At 44.7% G+C, this 18,903-nt stretch overlaps 1 protein-coding gene across 1 annotated transcript in view; it reads left to right on the top strand.

Annotated features, from left to right (window-relative positions):
- Positions 1 to 2,642: 2,642 nt before the first annotated feature.
- The window catches only part of LOC136566656 (E3 ubiquitin-protein ligase TRIM58-like), a 58,058-nt gene continuing 41,797 nt past the window's right edge, over positions 2,643 to 18,903 (top strand). Inside the window, 1 exon segment of the mRNA XM_066565896.1 lies at positions 2,643 to 2,894. Coding sequence (XP_066421993.1) covers positions 2,643 to 2,894 — 252 coding nt within the window.

Here is an 18,903-nt window from a genome sequence, read left to right as displayed (position 1 = left end):
GTACTACAGCCAAAAGCCAGGCCTGGCCGTCACCTTCTCCTCGCAGCCTACAAACTCTGCCAAAGGTACTGGTGATTCTCACTTTCCTTCTCAGCTACATGGACAAGCACATCCTCTCAGTGCCACTGAGCCCTTAGTGAAACCAAACAGTGGCTCCCCCTCAAACAGCTCAGTGTGCCAGGACAGAAAGCTTTCACTGACCTGTCCCCATGCCTTTTCCTGTTCCACAACCAGGAATAAGCAGGCACTGCGTGTAGCCAGGTAGAGGACAGGGACAATTCCATCTATTGTCTGTGTGGTCAGCAAGGCTTATTCACCTTTCAACAGCCCTATATGGCCAGTGCATATGTCCAGTGGAGAATGGAGATTGACAAGAGATTACTGTGGCCTGAAGGAGGTCACACCACCATTGAGCGCTGCCGTGCCAGACATGTTGGAGCTTCAGTGCAAGCTGGAGTCCAAGGTAGCCAAGCGGTACGCAACCATGGATATTGCCAATGCCTTCTTCTCCATTCCTTTGGCAGCAGAATGCAGGCCTCAGTTCGCCTTCTCCCAGAGGGGAATGTGGAACTGACTGCCCTAGGGCTGGAAGCACGGTCCCACAATCTGCCACGGACTGATCCAGACTGCACTGGAAAAAGGCGAGGCTCCCAAACATCTACAGGGTATTGATGACATCATTGTATGGGGGAGCACAGCAGGGGAAGTCTTTGAAAAAGGAAAGATTATCCAGATTCTGCTGAAAGCTGGTTTTTCCATTAAGTGAAGCAAGGTTAAGGGACCAGCTGAAGAAATTCAGTTTTTAGGAGTCAAGTGGCAGGATGGATGTTTTCAGATCCTGGCAGAGGTAATCAACAAGATCACCGCTATGTCTCCACCTACCAACAAGAAGGAAACACAAGCTTTCCTAGTTGCCGTAGGCTTTTGGAGAATGCACATTCCTGAGTTCAGCCAGATTGTGAGTCCTCTCCACCTGGTCACCTGCAAGAAGAACGATTTCCACTTGGGTTGTGAACAGCAGCAAGCCTTTGCTCAGATCAAGTGGGAGATCGCTCATGCAGTTGCCCTTGGCCCAGTCAGGACGGGACCAGAGCTGAAGAATGTGGTCTACTCTGTGGCTGGGAACCATGGTCTGTCCTGGAGCCTTTGGCAGAAGGTGCTTGGTGAGACTTGGGGTTGACCACTGGGATTCTGAAGATGGAGCTACAAAGGCTCTGAAGCAAACTACACTCCCCCAGAGAAGGAAATCTTGGCTGCCTATGAAGGAGTTCAAGCTGTCTCAGAAGTAATTGGCACTGAAACGCAGCTGCTTCTGGCACCACAGCTACCAGTGCTGGGGTGGATGTTTAAAGGAAATGTTCCTTCCACACATCACGCCACCGACACCACATGGAGAAAATGGATTGCCTTCATCACCCAGCGCATTCATATTGGAAATATGAATCAAAACCCTGGGATTCTGGAAATTAGAACAAACTGGCCTGAAAGGGAGACTTTTGGATTATCTTCTGAGGTCAGAAGAGGAAGAAGAGGAGCAAGTGGCACATGCCGAGGAAGCCCCACCATATAATGAGCTACTGGAACGTGACAGACAATATGCTCTCTTCACTAATGGTTCCTGATGAATTGTAGGCACTAACTGGAAATGGAAAGCTGTAGTATGGTGTAGCATTGTGTGTTTATATGGGTTTTGTTGTAAAGTTGGCTATTTTTTAGAAGTTAAGATTTTAGTTTGACCCTCGGTTCCCCCCATGTTCTCCCTCCTAATGGTTTGCTCCTCCCACCTGTTACCTGTCAGTCATTGTAACCATCCCCTTTCATTTCAAGAGTCTTCTATGTCAATCATCCCTCACCTAGCATATGATTTGTCCCCCAAGCCTTTTACCTCCCCTGGGCCCTTCCTATTGGTTCAGTTGTGTCCCTCATTCCCCCCCCCCCCCCCCGGGTCTTGCTCATTGGTCCCTCGTGTCGCTTTCCGTTACACCCTCCCCTTTATAAGTGCCTCCCTAATGGTTTTTACCTGACACTGTTACTGGCCCCGCCTGGGTCAAATAAAGCACCTTGGCATCCACACGTGTGTCCACTCCTTCATTCCTTTACCTCAGTTCTTCGCAATCCTGCTCTCGCCTGCATCATCACGCCGCAGACGGAGCCACTACTCAGGGTTCTTGTAGAGAATCTGGGAGTGGCGGGACCTGTAGTCTCCACCAGTCACTCCGAGAGTGGCTAGCCAGCCTGTCAGCTCCAGTGGCCACAGACAAGGTGGATCGAGTCAGGTTGCAGAGCGTAAAGCCAGCCAGCTGGTTTTGGATATTGCTGAACAAGAGAAGTGGCCGAGGCTCTATCTCTACACTGACTCATGGATGGTAGCTAATGCTCTGTGGGGATGGCTGGATTGCTGGAAAAAGGCCAACTGGTGGCACAAAGGGAAACAACCCATCTGGGCAGCCGAGATTTGGCAGGACATTGCCACCTGAGTAGAGAGGCTGACTGTGAAGATTTGACACATGGATGTGCCAAGAATCAGGCTAATGAAGAGCATCACAACAAGGAACAGGTGGACCGAGTTGCCAAGGTGAAAGTATCACAGGTGGATCTAGACTGGCAGCACAAGGGAGAATCATTCCTAGCTTGTTGGGCCCATGATGCCTCTGGTCATCAGGGGAGAGATGCAATATACTGATGGGCCTGTGAGCGTGGGGTGGACCTTACTATGGACAGCATCTCACAGGTCATCCACAACTGAGATCTGCACTGCAATCAAACTGGTCAAGCGGGTGAGGCCTCTCTGGTACAGTGGGCGATGGTTGAAGTACGTGTATGGGGAAGCCTGGCAAATTGACTACATCACACTTCCCCAAACCCGCCAAGGCAAGTGCTACGTGCTGACCATGGTAGAAGCTACCACAGAATGGTTGGAAAGCTACCCTGTGCCTCACGCTACTGCCCAGAACACACACCATCTTGGGCCTAGAAAAGCAAATCCTGTGGAGGCATGGCATTGAGTGGGACATCAGAACCCATTTCAAGAATGGCCTTCTAAACACCTGGGCCAGAGAACATGGTATTGAATGAATCTATCATATCCCCTATCATGCACCAGCTGCCAGGAAAGTTGAACGATGCAACGGACTACTTAAGACTACCCTGAAGGCACTTGGCAGAGGAACCTTCAGGAACTGGGAATTGAACTTAGCAAAAGCCACCTGGATGGCCAACACCCGAGGATCTATCAATCCTGCTCCTGCCCAGTCTGAACCCCTGAACACAGGGAATAGACACATGGTTCCTGTGATACACATGAAAGTTATTTTAGGAAAGACTGTTTGGATTAACGCCACAGCAGACAGGGGCAAACCTATCTGTGGGATTGGTTTTGCTCAAGGACCTGGTTACACTTGGTGGGTAATGCAGAAGGACGGGGAAACTCATTGTGTACCACAAGGAGACCTAATTTTAAGTGAGAACTGTGTAAAGTTTCCTTCTGTGTTATACATACAATATATATGTATATATGTATGTATGTATATGTATGTATGCATGAAGGTATGTATGTAAGTAAGAGGATATTGATTTGGGTACAGATGGCAATAGAATAAAGAGTGGATTATGTCCTAGGTTACAATATAAAAATGTATTCTGTTCCCATCCTCAAGAGCTGCTGAAACCAGGAGGGGCATAGTTTTTTTCCTTAACTCCTGTTAATGGGCCTATCAATATCTTGTAACATGACCCAGAGATAACTCCCTCTGGGAGCCATTTCTGTCTAATGGGTAATCAAGGACCCATTGCATGATTCAGAATGATATCAGCCCATTGTGAGATGCTCTGCCCAGAAGGAGGAGCTAAGCATCTCCACCTGGATATAATCTGGGTTTTGGGATGCCACAAGCAGTCTTTCCACTGGATTCCCAGAGGAACGGCCGCCCTTAGCCACTGGTTTTCCAGAGGACAAGAGCTACCAGATGGTTTCTACAGGATCACCACTTCAACAAGACCATTGCATCCAGCCTGTTGCCACCACCCTAACTAGCAGGGTGTCAGGTTGTATTCTGACTCTGTCAGTGGTGTTTTCTTTTGTATTATTTCATGTATTTGGGTTTTTTCTCTTTTCCTAATAAATTGTATTTCTGACTTGGAGCCTCTCACTGGTTTTGCTTTCAAACCAGAAGAGGTGCCAGCAGAAAAAATTGCAAACTTAAGAGTTAACTGGCTGCAGTTTTGATTTCCATCTTAAATATATCACTGAGGCACTGCCAGCTTCTCTAATTGGCTTAGCAGCATGTCTGTTCTTAGTGCCAAGCAGGGATTCACTTTGCCAGGCATGGAGGAAGCTTCGAGGAGCTTTTCACAAAAGATTCACTTCTGTGGCTGGCTTCTTCCCTCCCCACCAAAAACCAAGCCATGCAAAACCAACACCTTAACTAATCCCTAGTACTTAGTATGCATCCAATAATTTCTTTTAAACAATACTTTACATTTTTTACCAAATGCACTGAAAAGAAATGGATCAATAATATTGATTGGGTCATGCAACTCTGGTTTACATAACCGTTTTTTGTACAATACACAGAAGCTTTTTTCGCCTCTAAAGAAATATTTTTCTGATGTTTGGATCAGAAGATCCAGTATTGACATCCTGAGATTTTTGTTTTGAAGGCCATAAGCTGTGCTCAGTGTTTTGGGTATAGTCTTTGTTGTGCCTTGCGTGTATTTTGGATAGAAAGCCAGTATAGATGGTGTCCTTGCTGCAGTAGCCATGCTAAATAAGGCAGAGTGTCTGGCTGATGTACTGGGGCTGTAGACTATCCACCACTCGCCCAGGGTGGTGAGGATCTCTAAAGGAATATAATCTTGGCTATGCTCTGGAAGTTTTACAGAGAGAAAGAGCCTCATAGCTCTAATCATTTGTCTCCTGGAGTTCTGAAGAATATGTTGTAAAGAAGAAGGCTGCTGTCTTTCCCAAAACTCTTGTATGCATTCAAGAGGATCATTTAACTTGTCTGAGAATGAAAGAAATATTAGTAGTAATTAGTTCTTTTTTCTCTGTCGGTGCATCACTGATTGAGTTTGGGTAGGTTACATTTTATTTCTTTTTTTTCTTTAAATATTACATCGTAAGGTGTTCCAAATTCCCAAATTCTGCTTCACTTTATTTTGTAGGCCAGACTGGTTCATCTTCTCTCAGCTGTATTATTGCAGACCATATCTGAATGGATTTTTTTTTTCATTTTGAACATTATTAGATTTAAACTATATGAACAGAACACTTTATTTATCATTATTTTACCAGTTTGCAAGGAAATATAGAATTTTGAAGATAGGTCACGTGACTCCACTTGTGGTTTTCAATGGAAGAGAAGAATAACAATGTCCTACATTCACAGCATTGTTTGCAGTAATATTGCAGCTAGTTTCCAGCAACTTAGGTCAGGTTCTGGAAGCAGGCACCCATGATAGTATAGAAGTCTAAAAAGTTTGGTGGCTTTTCTTGAAAAATAGCTAATATGTCTCAACGTTGTGCTGAATCTTGTTGTACAGACACTCCTTTTGATGACTGAACTCCTTGCTGGACTTCTGTATCTCAGAATCAGCTACAGTAAACCTGTGTTTCCTTATATAATTCCTTTAAGAATTTGGTTCTAATCTATAAAAGCAAGAAAAGGTTGCCATATTAGTACAAGATAAAGAATATGTCAAGAAAGCAGTTAATGGACTGCTTTTTTTCTACAAATTGGAGCAGAGATTTAGTTGTTTGATGGAGTTTTTTTTGCTTCTCAATAGAATTTTAGAAGTGGTGGGGTAAGAAAGTGTGGCTTTTTACAGGTTTACCTTAAAAGAAGAATTACGGGGGAAACTGTTGAAAATAATTAATCCAGAACTCTATGTCTTTCATACAGAGTTTCAGAAGTGAAAAGCAGGAGAAAAGAGCGCAGACAAAATGATTTAATAGAATGAATTCAAAATAGCATTCTTTTCTCTCTGAATTACAGCTCTAAACCTCACGGTATTAATAGGAAATACATCACAATCTCTAAGATTTAAAAATGGATGATGAAGTTTTATATCCAGTAAAGTGTAAGGCTTCACATTTTAATCTGATTTCCATTTTGGTGAAAGCCTGGAATCTTTTGCAATTTGCCAAATAACAAGGGATTTAGAACAGTAAGTATACAAGTAATCTTTTGGACCCTTCATCTCCCTTCTTGTGACAATGAATACATTTATTATGCTCCTATTTTTATTCCATCAGGGGATTTGATCATACAACTGTTTTCTTGTTTTCAACCACTAAAAGAGCATTAATCAAAACTATTCAGAAGTTCTTGATCTGCAACAGTGACAAGCACTAGACTGGTAAGAGTCAGTGGGCATCAGCAGATCCCCTATGACAGCACATGGCAGGCTGTTCTGGCAGGACTGATGTTTGAGGTCCTCAAATTCTGTGAAATATAACATTCGAGGGATGAGAAAAATGGAAACAGATTCTGAACTTTTAACCCAACACATGAACAAGTAATAAGGCAGGTAATTTTCTGTGGAAATTTATTTAGCCCCAATGTTGTGGGTGATGATTACTCTTCCTACCTCCTTTGGCCAGCTACCAATGTGGACACGTTACTCCGCTTATGGACAGAAAACCAGAAGAAGGGATTTTTGACCAAAACACCTATCAGGACCTTAGAGTGTTTTTTGCTCCAAAATGTTTCAAGGCAGATAGGGAAACAATTCCATTTTCGAGAGTGTGTTGAGAAGACAAGGTTGAAAGTTAAAAACCATGGGTTCTGTTTCTATATGTTACTGATTGTGCTTATTATCTTAGTAATGTTAAATATATATATATATATATATTTGGTAAGATTTTTTCTTGTTTTCTTTTTCTTGTTTTCTTTTTCTTTTTTTTTTTTAATGCATCCTTGAGATTAAAGCTTAACATAGAAAAGTACTGTAAGGTTAAAATAGTTTTTGTCGGGTTCGGCTGTCTGTCTCTGCCCCGACACGGGTAGAGTGGTTCTTGGGTGGCCCGCGTTTCAAAGGACGAGTCTGGACTCTTCAGCTTTTCGATCTTCAGATTGTTTATTGTTTCTTATCTACAAAATTTTCTGTCTGCCCAACAGAGGTCTGATCTGCAAGGCAACCACAGGCACTCTCTGACCACCCACGGGCGGTCATGTCTTTTTATACTAAAATCTACGTACATAATATTTACCTTTATTTTCCAATACTTTTCACCCATGTTAGCAAGTGCACCTTCACTATAAACCAATCCCCAAGTGGCAACATCACCACAGGAGATGGAGGACAAGAAGAAGAAAGAAGAAGGACGAGACATGCCCTGATCCCTCCATCTTGTCTCCATAACCCCCCTGTACCAAAAACCTTAAAGTCTATATTTCACCCTCTAAACGTGTTCCTTTTACACCCTTCACTCTAAAGTGATTCTCATGTCCTCAAATTCTTGTCACTTCTGTGGATGGATCAAAATCAAGCCACCAAACACTCTTGGCAACATTCCAGGATTTCCGAGACCCCCAAGGGTTCTCCTGGCATCTCTGGACATCGGGAACGATGTGCTGAGATCCCACAAGTTTTGAGATGCCTCATGCTGAAAAACTTGTAGCTACTACTAAGGCCCATTGGCCAATTCCTGCTTCATTTCTGAGAAGCTATAAAATTCCCATCTGTATTTTAGTACTAATGATCTGTTGTTATGGTGGAGATGCAAATTAAGAACAACCATTTTTGAATCTGTAGGGATGTATTCACCATTCTGTAGCTGCATTTTCAGTTTCTGAGCCATTAATGAAAAAAAGGAGAAGTATCTCCAGTGTTTTCAACCTGTAGACCATCCACTACTGTCCACGTGCTCAGATTCAAAGCCAAACAATCCTGTCTGGCCTCATTGGGAGGAAGTATTTGCATTCAAAATACTAGACTAGTATTTGATTTCCACCAGCAGAGTCCATTGGCCAGCTTCTATCATCTTCATTTCAATATTTAATCCTCCTCTATGTTTACCGTGCAAAGCTCTTTCAAAATGATGGTGTGCCCACTGTCTCACCAGCTGTGATGTTTGCACCGACTCTCCCATGGAAAGGAGCTGTAAAAAAGGCAAGCCAGGGCAGTGATTTCTGTTGCTCACTTGCAATACTCACAAATCAAAGCTATTTAGCCTAATTTAAGGCTGAAAAAGAACATGCCTTCAAAGGATTCAAAAAATCATCATTCAATACTGCAGTTCAGTATACAGGACAAGAGCACATCCCACAGGCTGAGAGAATTAGAGCTCTTTAGCCTGGTGAAGGGAAGGTTGCATGGAGACCTCACAACACCTTCCAATATCTGAAGGGAAGCAGGAGAGGGACTCTTCATTAGGAACTCTGGAGACAGGACAATGGGCAATGCCTTCAAACTGAAAGATACTAGGAAGAAATTCTTCCCTGTGAGTGTGGTGAGGCACTGGCACAGCTTGCCCAGAAAAGTTACAGACACCTCAGCCTGGTGTTCAAGGCCAGGCTGGATGGATGGGTGTCCTAGGGTGACGTTAGGATGCTTGTATCCCCATTCATGTGTTCTGTTAATGTTGGATATTATGTTCTGTACCTTTAAGACCGGCTCTGAAGAGGGAAAGTTTTGTTTTGGTTTTCTTATCAGCCTGGCGGGACACAGAGACTGCAGTTTTTTTTGCTTTTGGCTTTTGCTCTTTAGCTAGTTCAGCTAAACTGTCCAATTTCTTCCTGGACGGTTTCTCCTTTCCTTTTTCTGATCATTTCGAACCTGCTCCGGACTGGGACCTGAGAAACACCAAGATCCTGCACCTTCTGGCCTGCAGCAGCAGCCCCAGCACCGGAGGGACTGAGAACACAGTGACTACCCCCAGAGAGACTTTCTGAATTTGTCATCTTTTGCAGAGTGGTGTCATCCGGTATTGTTCATTTTGTGTGCTGGGGGGTGCTGTGCTTGTTAAATAAACAGGTTCTTTCCACTCCTCTCCGAGAAATCCTTCCCGAACCGGTTGGGGGGAGGGGCTGTGTGGGTTTGCTTACTGGAGGAGCCCTAATTTAGAAATTCTCCTCCAAATTTGCCCCTAACCTCAACAATGGGGCTCTGAGCAACTTGGGCAGGTAAAAGGTATCCCTGCCCATGTCAGAGGGTTGGAACTAGATGGCCTTTAAGGTCTTTTTCAACCCCAGCCATTCTATGATTCTGTGATTCTGATGTGGTAGCGTTCAGGATGGAGTGTGTTCTGCATGTTGGCCATTTCCAAAGCACCACTGGTTCCAGGTGCCATACACTAGCTTGCTACCTGAAAATTTTGTCAGAATGAGGAACATATCTATATATATATCTTATACGTATAATAAATGAACAAATGGGTTTGCACATTTGTCCACTAAGTTTTTTATGAGATTTCTGTGAAGTTTCTTTTGGTTTTCCTGTTTGCTCATGAGGCCAACTGTCCTTGTGTCAGCTATCTCAAAGGCAGCATGTGCCTCCTCCTCCCTCCTCCCTCTTTCCCTTTCTTTCTGTCAACAATTTAATGTGGTTTTCCCTTTCATACCTGAAAATCCCTGCATGCTTCTGGGTTTTCTCCCTTTTCATACAGATCTTCTTCCATCCTTGACAATCCACACTTTTTGTAACATAGAGGCATGTTTGCAGGCATAAAAGACTTTGATTCCTTATCGTATCTATGGGAATTCAGTTAATTGTGGAGAGCTTTGTGGACAGTTGGCTAGCTGAGAAAGGTCACATAGACATGATACCGCTGGTTAAGATAGAAGGAGGCAAGTCTAGGAGTCAGCAGTCAGTGTCCAATCACTGATGTGACCTTGCTGCAACATTAGGATGGGGGAGAGGATCTTTTGCCAGAAATATGGAGATAGTTTCAGCAGAATAACCACAAGAATGTAGAAGTAATAACAAAATAACTATAAGAATATAGAAGTAAGCGTGGTTGACCCATTGCAGTATCAGCTTCTAGACAGCACCCTACCCATGCAAAGTCTTCCCTCTTCAACCATTCTACACTTGTTTCATTTGTGGAAAGATTAATACATAAAGCAAGAAATTGCTGTGCTATTGAAATGTGCCCTGTCAATACCTATTCCATCTCTCCAAGGAGCTATAAATTTGTGGGAAAGGCAGTTACTCCAAAAAGAGAATGAATTGCCCCTATGAAGATTAATATTCTAATAAGAGGCCATTCTTTGCATAATCACAACTGTTCTGCAGGAGATTTTCCTTTCTTTATGTGTCTCTGCCTTACTGTCCAAACATTTGACTGAGGAATACTTTTTTGTCTTGGTTTTGGTTGGGGGTTGCTGTTACATTGCTCTACATCAGTGGTTCCAGACTCTGCTCCATGCCATTGGAGCCCCTGGGTTGATAGACAGGGACCTGCACCTATCACCTTCCAGCCTGGCCCACAGGTGTGGTAGTTTGACGGTTGCCTGTAGTTTTAATATAAAAGTTAGAGTTTTTATGTTAGTTAGTCAAAATGGTTTCTCCGATGTACCCCGTTCTATTCCCTCATATTGGTTCAGTCCTAAGTTGTTTACCTCAAAGTTTTCCCGCCACTTGTCTGTCCCTCATTGTGTCAGTCTCCCTGCTCCTCCCCTCATTCCTTTATATGCCCTTGCCAATCCTGGTCACCCTGCCCCTTGCTCCTGACAATTACTGTTACCACTCCCTTTGTGTTCCAGAATGTTCCCCATCAGTTAGCCCTGCTTCTATGATTTATTGGTTCAAGAGGCTTCTTCCCTCCCCTGAGTGCCCCCTCTTGGCTAAGTTAGGTGATGTTGTCCTCCCCTAAGATCCCCCCATTGGTTAAGAGTTGTATCCACCCCTCATGCCCTCCCCTCTTTAAAAAAGCTCGCCGGACCCCCTTTGCTTTGGCATTTGCTCCTGACCCCCTTCAGGAAATAAAGTTTCTTTGGAGACTCAGGCAAGTGTCCTTTCCCTGCTTCCTTTGCTTCATGTTCCTAGTGCTGAGCCTCTGCAGTGTCACCCACACCGCTGCAATTACTGCCACCCAGGACGATCTCAGCAGAGATTGGGGGCAGCCATCCTTGTGTGTGCCCTCCAGCCACCAAGGGTGTTGCTAGCCTGCAGACCTTCACCCCGTGGCCGCAGACTGCTCACACAGCAGGTACCTCATTAGTCAGGAGTTGGGCTGTGTGAGGATCAGACCAAATGAGCTGGGAGTTTTGAACTCCCTATAAAAGTAAGCTCTGAACAATAAAACAGGCTGTTTGCCACAAGGACCTTTGGAGTGTGTATCATCTCTATCTCCAAGCTACAGCCCTCCCCATAACAGTGCTCTGCTCTTACTGCATGTGTGTGTGAGCACATACATCTCATTGATGACACACAAACCTCTGTCTACATGTTCCATAGCTGGGACATTTGATTTTTCCTTAGACAGGCAGTATTTGCATGATCTAGCCAGAAAAAGCCCACTTATGAAGACCCTGAAAAACACTCAAGTTGGAATTTCCTGAGTGTTGGGGAAGATGAAACAGGAAAGCCTTATAAATATGATTGTCTGGCAAAAGATTTTGAGAATATAGAAACTATAAGCGAGATTGAAATGAAAGCAAGCTTTGAGATACCTTAGTTACAGAACAACTGGAAAACAATGGTGTGGCCGGCTGAAGGTAATCCCCTTTTGATGAAATAAGACCCTCTGCTTGCAGGCAGGTCCAAGGGTCTGAGCAGACCCTACCAGCTTGGCAGAAGGGGTCCAAAGAGTATTTTTTAGGGTTTAAAATGTAACACAGTATGGTAATGTAGTGATTCTTATAGGCTGTATGTAAATGCTGCAGAATTTGTATATTGTACTAGATTGGTTAGTAAGAATCAAAATATTCAACACAGAAGATGATTTATTGTATTCTAACAGGAACTTTGCACTCTTGCCTTTTACTCTCTTACCCCGTTTATTCTCTTACCTCTTTTACTCTCTTATGCTTTTGCTCTCTTCCCTCTCTTATGCTCTTTCCCTCATCCTTTCTACCCCTCTCTTCTCTCGGGCCTGCTCTGAGCTGTGGCTGGCAGCTCCCAGCAGGGCCCTGCACCCAGGCCCTTTGCAATAAACCGCAAGTTCCACAACCTGGCTTCAGAGATCTCTCGTCTCCATCCGTCCTGACCATGCTACCCCCGATGCTCCTACACTGAGAGAACTGGAAGAGGTGTGGGAATTGGAAAGATAGAAATCTTCACAGACTCAAGAGGATTTTATTTACAGCCTTAGAAAAAGCTAAGATTGATGTGAAAGCACGGTGCACAGGCATTGAACAGAGAAATCACCAACTTAGGTTTCTATTGTTATAAGTAAGAATAGGCTTTAAGTAAGTAGGAAACTGTATTAGATAAGGGAGGGTTTTATAGTATAGTAATGTAGTCATGTGATTGTAATAGAATAAACTGAGAGTTTAGATATTATAATAGAGACATATATGTGTACATGTAATCAGACCTTACTGGGCAAAGGTATCCACATTGCAGTAGAAAGAAGTAAAGGTGACAAGTTAGAAAAGCAAAACATACTCTCTGGCAACTCTCCATTCGATTAGAAAGTTCTATGGCTACAAGCATATTCTCAACTAACTGTGAACGAGCTCTTTCTCAACTTCTGCAATGAGGTACACTGCACACAACATCGCAGTACTCTGCTGCTTCATTCTGTGATCTGCACAGAACTGAAGCTCAGCGAAGGCATTCAGCTTTGCCTCTTTTCAGCATCTGTGCTGCACAAATGCACTGTCACATCCCTCCGGATCTTTTGCCCTTGCGAGGCTCTAACGTGCGCACTGGTACTTCAAGTTAAGAAGGAGTGGGCAGAGAGCACTGCCATCTGACAGTGGTTTGCAGGTTGTATAGGAAAGAGGACTGCCCCTTGAATGTGGTGCAAATACAAATTACCACCAGTTTCAGGGCTACGCTCCAGCCAGGCTTATTGTCTTGGGACATTTTCTCTCTGTGAAATGCTTTCCGATATGATATGGATGACAAGAGACGCAGAATACAGGGCTACGTAGTGCTGAGAATGTAAGTGACTGGCCCGAGTGTCTTTTGGCAGAAGCAGTGGGCTAGAGCCCTTCGCTGCTGCCACAATGATCTGTGAGAGAAAAAGATGCCTATTCCACTCTGGGAGAGTAAAAGCAGGACTGGTTACAAGAGTCGAAGAATGAAGCCACAGAGCACTGGGCTGGTGGCTGCAGCATACTGGCTGTAAAAAGAGCGTGGCTGTTACTGGCCTGCCAACTGAATTCACAGTGGCAGTGGTAAGGATTAATGTTCAGCAAGAGCTACTTGTGCTGCTACCTATGCCTTTTCCAACCCTTCTGTGAAAACAAATGTGCCTACCTTTATGTTCCAAGATCCAGAGAAGACAATGGTAGATGCAGTGGAGAAGGGAAGGACAGAGTGCACTGGTGAGTTTGATGTGGCTTATGTGGGACAGGCAGAAGGTGCAGCCCAAGGCTCACTTTTATTTCTAGAGCCTTTTTCTGCGCAAACAGCTGCTGGATGTTTGCAACAAAGATGTGAGAATGAAAAAGTGACGGTAGGTCTATCTGGGAAAGAAGATACAGAGCACTGTGTGCAGTTTAAAAGCTGTAAAAAAAAAAAAGGAGGTACTTTGAGAACATCTTCTGTCTTGACACTTCCACCTGTGTGACCTCTAGCTGCTTGGACACAGCCACAATGAAAGAATGTGAAAATATTTGCGCTGCCAATGTCAGTTTGCACAGGAAAGAGGGTAGTGGCATTTGGCAAATGCCTTCTGTCCTGGCACATCAGTCAGTCAGAAGTGCAGCTGAAAACACTTGGCTGTAATGATAGTCTCTGCCACTTTGAGAGAATGTGCTGATGCTATATATATGTGGTTGAGAAGGAATGTGCGAATCACTAGCGTGTTTCAGTTAGTTGACAGACTGCAAAGGGACTGTTATGGCCAGCAGTGCCTTTTTGTTGTAGGACTTTTTCTTTGAGAGCAGCTGCTGGACATTTTGAAGTGGTTTAGGATCTTCAAGAGTTAGAGTGCAAGATGGTACATAGATCTTGAGGGAAAGTGCATATCTCCAGGGAGCTGGATGCAGTTCAGTGGGTGCGAGTTACATATTGAGCAGCTGATGGCACAGAAAATATTCTAAGAGGAAGAGGCCGTGCTGCAATTGCCTTTTATTTTGAAGCTGTGCAGCCAATAATGAAATGATTCCTCTTCCTTCTCTGCTACATGCTGACATTCTGTCAGTGCCCAAGAACCAGGATCCACAGTGGAGTTCTTGCCCCATCACACTCTCTGCCCCATCAGACAGTCCATGAAATGTAGGATAATCCACATCATACATCATGCTCTTCCATCAAAAACCCAAACATTATCTCCTAAATGGATGGTATTCAGCCAATACACTCACCAGACACATTCTTGTTTCAGGTACCATATAGTCCAAATGCCCCTACTTATGGCCAAGCCACAAGCGTTACCCAAACGACCGGGGCTGGGCTAGAAAAGCATTTGTCTTTTTCCTGGGCACTGTCAGCGCTCATCTAAATAACCACACCATGGCATTGTCAACTCACAAAACAAGGACACGCACCAAGCCCAGCTCGAAACCACCCCCAGGACCCAGCCAAGTCAGAAACGTCCCTGCTCTCCAATCAACTGTGTCAGGACAAAAAGATTTCCAATTTTCCCCTTCCAAGTGGATACCCTTCTTTGCCTAGACTCAAAGGCCAACACCAGCTCTTCTGCCCTAACAAACTTTTTCTCTCTCGTAGAGTCTGGTAACAAACTTGAAAACATCTGCCAAAAACAGAGGTCACAAAACTGTTGGTGGAGAAAGCTCTTTGCTGCCTGCAATTTCAATTGCACCTATCAAACTACAAACACACACCCTGCTATCGCCACTTTCCTTCTCAGCTCTAGGTACCACTGTAAGCCTTCAATCTCACAAAGTCAGCATCCAAATTGTATGGCACCAGGACTGCTCACACACTAAAGCTACAAGGGACAAAAACTTCTGCAGAGGACTGGTCTCTGCATTCCCACAGACAGTTCAACAACTCTAACCCAGGGAACTGCCTATTGGGAAAAGCATTTTAATTCACTGAGACCACCCAAAGTGCCCATCCAAACTATGCCAAAGTGAGGAGCTAGAAGCCCATCTCAAAAGAAATGGCATCCCCTCCTCCAAAATCCAAAACATCCAGGGCCTGATCCTATACAAAGGTGTCAGAACTGCTATTGGGCATTACCTGCACAGGGCACTAGATACGCTGCACACCAGGACCCAGCGCAGCTCTTTACCTTGTCCAAAAGAAGTGTGCTGGGTGAATTTCAAGAAGGCTGCCTCGAGGAAGTGGAAAACACATGCCAAATGGATTCTTTCAGGAGGGAGACCACTTTCCAAAGATGGATACTCTCTCCATGATTGTATGAATTGAGTCAGTTCTTCCAAATTAAATATGCCAGGATAGAAAGTTGCTGCTGCCCTTAAGCTGCACGACACAGCTTCTTATCTGCACCTCCAACACTGGGGCTAAGTTCTTTCCTTCCCATGAGAAAGCATTGCTGTTCTCGTTCAGGAACTTACCAAACAAAAGTTTCATACCACGCCCCGTACTGACTCTGTCCAACAATGGCTCCTACACAGAAAGGGCCAGGAGCTTGTAGCTTTAGTATGTGAGAAATGTCTTGCTGGACTCTAGCTCCCCACGATACCTTATCAGCTGCCCTACCAACATTGCCATCATATCTTTTACTTCCCAATGAAAGGCACTCCAAGTCACTTGGCTTTGCCTTGCCTCCAGTACCATGCCTAGTTTTCCTAGCCTACCCTAGCTTTGCTTGCTTGCCTATGTCTGCCTTGCCTAGCCCTTCAAATAACTTCCTGGCGTTGCTTTGCCTTGTCTACCACTCTTTGCCTTGCCTTCCATGCAGGTAAGGCAATGCAAAGCAAGTGTAGGCAATTGTAGGCAAGTCAAGGGAGAGGCTGGCAAGGCTGAAGCCGTGAGGAGAAAGCAAATGGAGTGGTAGGTGAGAGAAGTCCCAGAAGTTATAGGCAAGGCTGGGCATAGTAAGTAATGGTAACAGGAAGGGCTAGGCAAGGCCAAGCCCTGAAGGAAAACTGTAGGCAGGTCAAATGTGGGGCATGGGCATGCAAGGGAATGCAAAGCAATGGAGAATCAGCAGGGCAAGGCAAGGCAACTGTTGTGTTGCCAAAGCAAGGCAAGTGGCAGGTCCATTCAAAGATTGCTGGTACACAAAAGCGGCCCAGACAGACTGCTCTGTCCAGCCTTGGTCTTGCATGGGCCATGTCTAATCTGCACCTAAGACACTTGAGTTGCCTGCTTTCCTTTATATGCAAAAGAACTGTCATTCTGGTCCTGAAGTCCAAGGGTGAAAGATGAATTCTGTGTCCAAAATTCAAGACATGTAAGGATAGATGTCAGAAGAAAGCTGTCAGGACAGACAGGTGCGCTTGCATGTGACATCCTCCAGGCTTCCTCTCACGTGCTCCTGAAACACTGGGGCCTGAGAAAAAAAAAAAGACAGTGAAAGACTGGAGAATCCTAGGAGAAACAGGCAGGGCAATGCAAGTTGAAGAACTTCCACAAAAAGAGAGGTTGTGAATTCCAGGTGGGGGACTGGTGAGCAAGGTAATGCAAGGCAAGGAGAGGGTTCAAGGGCAAGGCAAGACAAGTGGTGGTTTTGCCAGGCAACACAAAGGAGAGGAAGGCAAGGCAATGAGAGTCCTAGAAGGAGAAGGAAATGAAAGATTGGAGCTGGACAAATGGGAAGGAAAAGAAGGATAGGTGATCAAGTGAATGCAAGGCATTGGGTTGGTATGAAAGGCAAGGGAAGGACATGCATGGGTCAGGAAGGGGGAGTGGGAGGGGGAGGGGGAGGGGAAAGGGGAGGGAAGGGAAGGGAAGGCAAGGCAAGGCAAGGCAAGGCAAGGCAAGGCAAGGCAAGGCAATGTGGGAGAGGGATAGGCAACACCATGGATATCTTAACAGGAAATGTCCATGCACAGCAAGGCCAAGAGAAAAGTGGTAGAGAGGTCAAGGTGGGAAATAGGTGAGTGTGTGCAGCTAAGAAAGAAAGAAAGAAAGTGCATAGCTCTCGTGTGTGTGTGTGTGTGTGTGTGTGTGTGTGTGTGTGTGTGTGTGTGTGAAGTTTGCGGGATGTAAAGCAAAGAAAGCTGTCTCTTCATGGAGTGGAATGAACAGATGTTTTTGAACGTAAGTGGCAAGGTCCAGCAACCTTTTCATCCTAGCATGTCTGTGTGTGTGAGACATAGCCAGAAACTTCTCTGTTTAGATTCAGACTGCAAGCAGGACACAGAATGTGACGGTGCGAATAGCTGAGCAGGAAAGCACATAACATCTGCATGTTTCAGCAGAAGCAGTTTGTGCAAGAAAGAGATGGACACGTGAGACCCTAGCAATATGACAATGCACTCAGCTGAGAAGCAAAGTGCAATGCCTCTGCGTCATCTGAAAATAAAAGGTTGCAAGGAAAAGGCATGGGGACAGGTCAGTGAAAGCTTTCTGTCCTGGCACACTGAGCTGTTTGAGGGGGAGCCACTGTTTGGTTTCACTAAGGGCTCAGCGGCACTGAGAGGATGTGCTTGTCCATGTAGCTGAGAAGGAAAGTGAGAATCACCAGTACCTTTGGCAGAGTTTGTAGGCTGCGAGGAGAAGGTGACGGCCAGGCCTGGCTTTTGGCTGTAGTACGTGTTGAAAGGAAGAAGCTGCTGGATGGTTTAAGCTTTTGGGGATCTGTTTGGAGAGTGAAAGACTGTGTTGCTACCTCATTAAACTAATGATTGTTGATCATCTGGCTGAATCTATGACATAAACCAGAAGTGAAATTTCCCCCCATTCACCCCAGTTTTTTCACCTTTTCTTCCAGAAGCCTGAGCCTTTTTGAGGCTGCTGTCAAACGCCTTGCCTTGAAAGCTAGAAGTGTTTCAATTTCCCCGGCTAAGAAACATGGAAAACAGCTCAAGTCCATTTCAGAATTGCCCCGAGCAGAGCTCGGGTGTTTCAGTACCTGAAATTACCATTGCGAATATTTGCAAGAATTACCATTTTATTACGCAAACATTTGAAATACGGTAGGAGCTTCATCTTCTTGTCGTTGCAGCCCTTGGAAGTTTTGCTATTTACTGAAGCAGGAAACAGATCAAGCACGAGAAGCTTAAGAATCCAAGCTCACTGGCCATTGTGCATATAGCACTTGATTAATTCACGGTATCATTGTAACATACAGAATGGCTCTGTACAGGAAAACGTAAATCTCCTTCTTCAAAGGAGCAGAAAACTTTCTACCACATGAACTCTGGGAGTAATCCATCATGCCTCATGTGCTGCGGCTGGTCAGAGACCTACACGATGGGTCTCTGTGCCCATGGCATTCTCAGGGCTCAAGGCCGCACATAAACTCCCCACCTTACAGACACACAAGTAAAGCCCACTGAAAATGCAGTTCTCCAGACAGCTTACTGAAACCAGCTAGGAATTCCCAGCACCACACTGGGCACTTCTGTCCACAGATAGCTTTGGTTTTAGTGAATTCAGAACAGAGTTGCATTTTTCTAGTCTTTAGCTCTACTAAGGGATTTTATATAACATGGCAAGAAAAAAATTGTTTTGACAATGATAAATAACAGAGGGGAAAATGTACCTTTTGCTGCTATCTTCTTTTGCTGCTCCATTTGCCTTGCTTTGCTATCGCTTTCTGTCAAAGAAATGCTAGCGAAATACCTCATCAAGTCTTGCTGTGAAGACAGACTGCCAGAAAGTAGAGAAACTTTGAACCTTTACAGGACCCTTGTACCATGTGTCTTGGTCAATTTGTATGCAGATCCTTTCTTCCAGCAGGACTTT

Source organism: Molothrus aeneus, chromosome 26, assembly GCF_037042795.1.
Source record: "Molothrus aeneus isolate 106 chromosome 26, BPBGC_Maene_1.0, whole genome shotgun sequence".
In the NCBI taxonomy this organism is placed as follows: domain Eukaryota; kingdom Metazoa; phylum Chordata; class Aves; order Passeriformes; family Icteridae; genus Molothrus; species Molothrus aeneus.
Note: the sequence above shows the minus strand (reverse complement) of the source record. Positions and strands in the feature narration are given on the sequence as shown.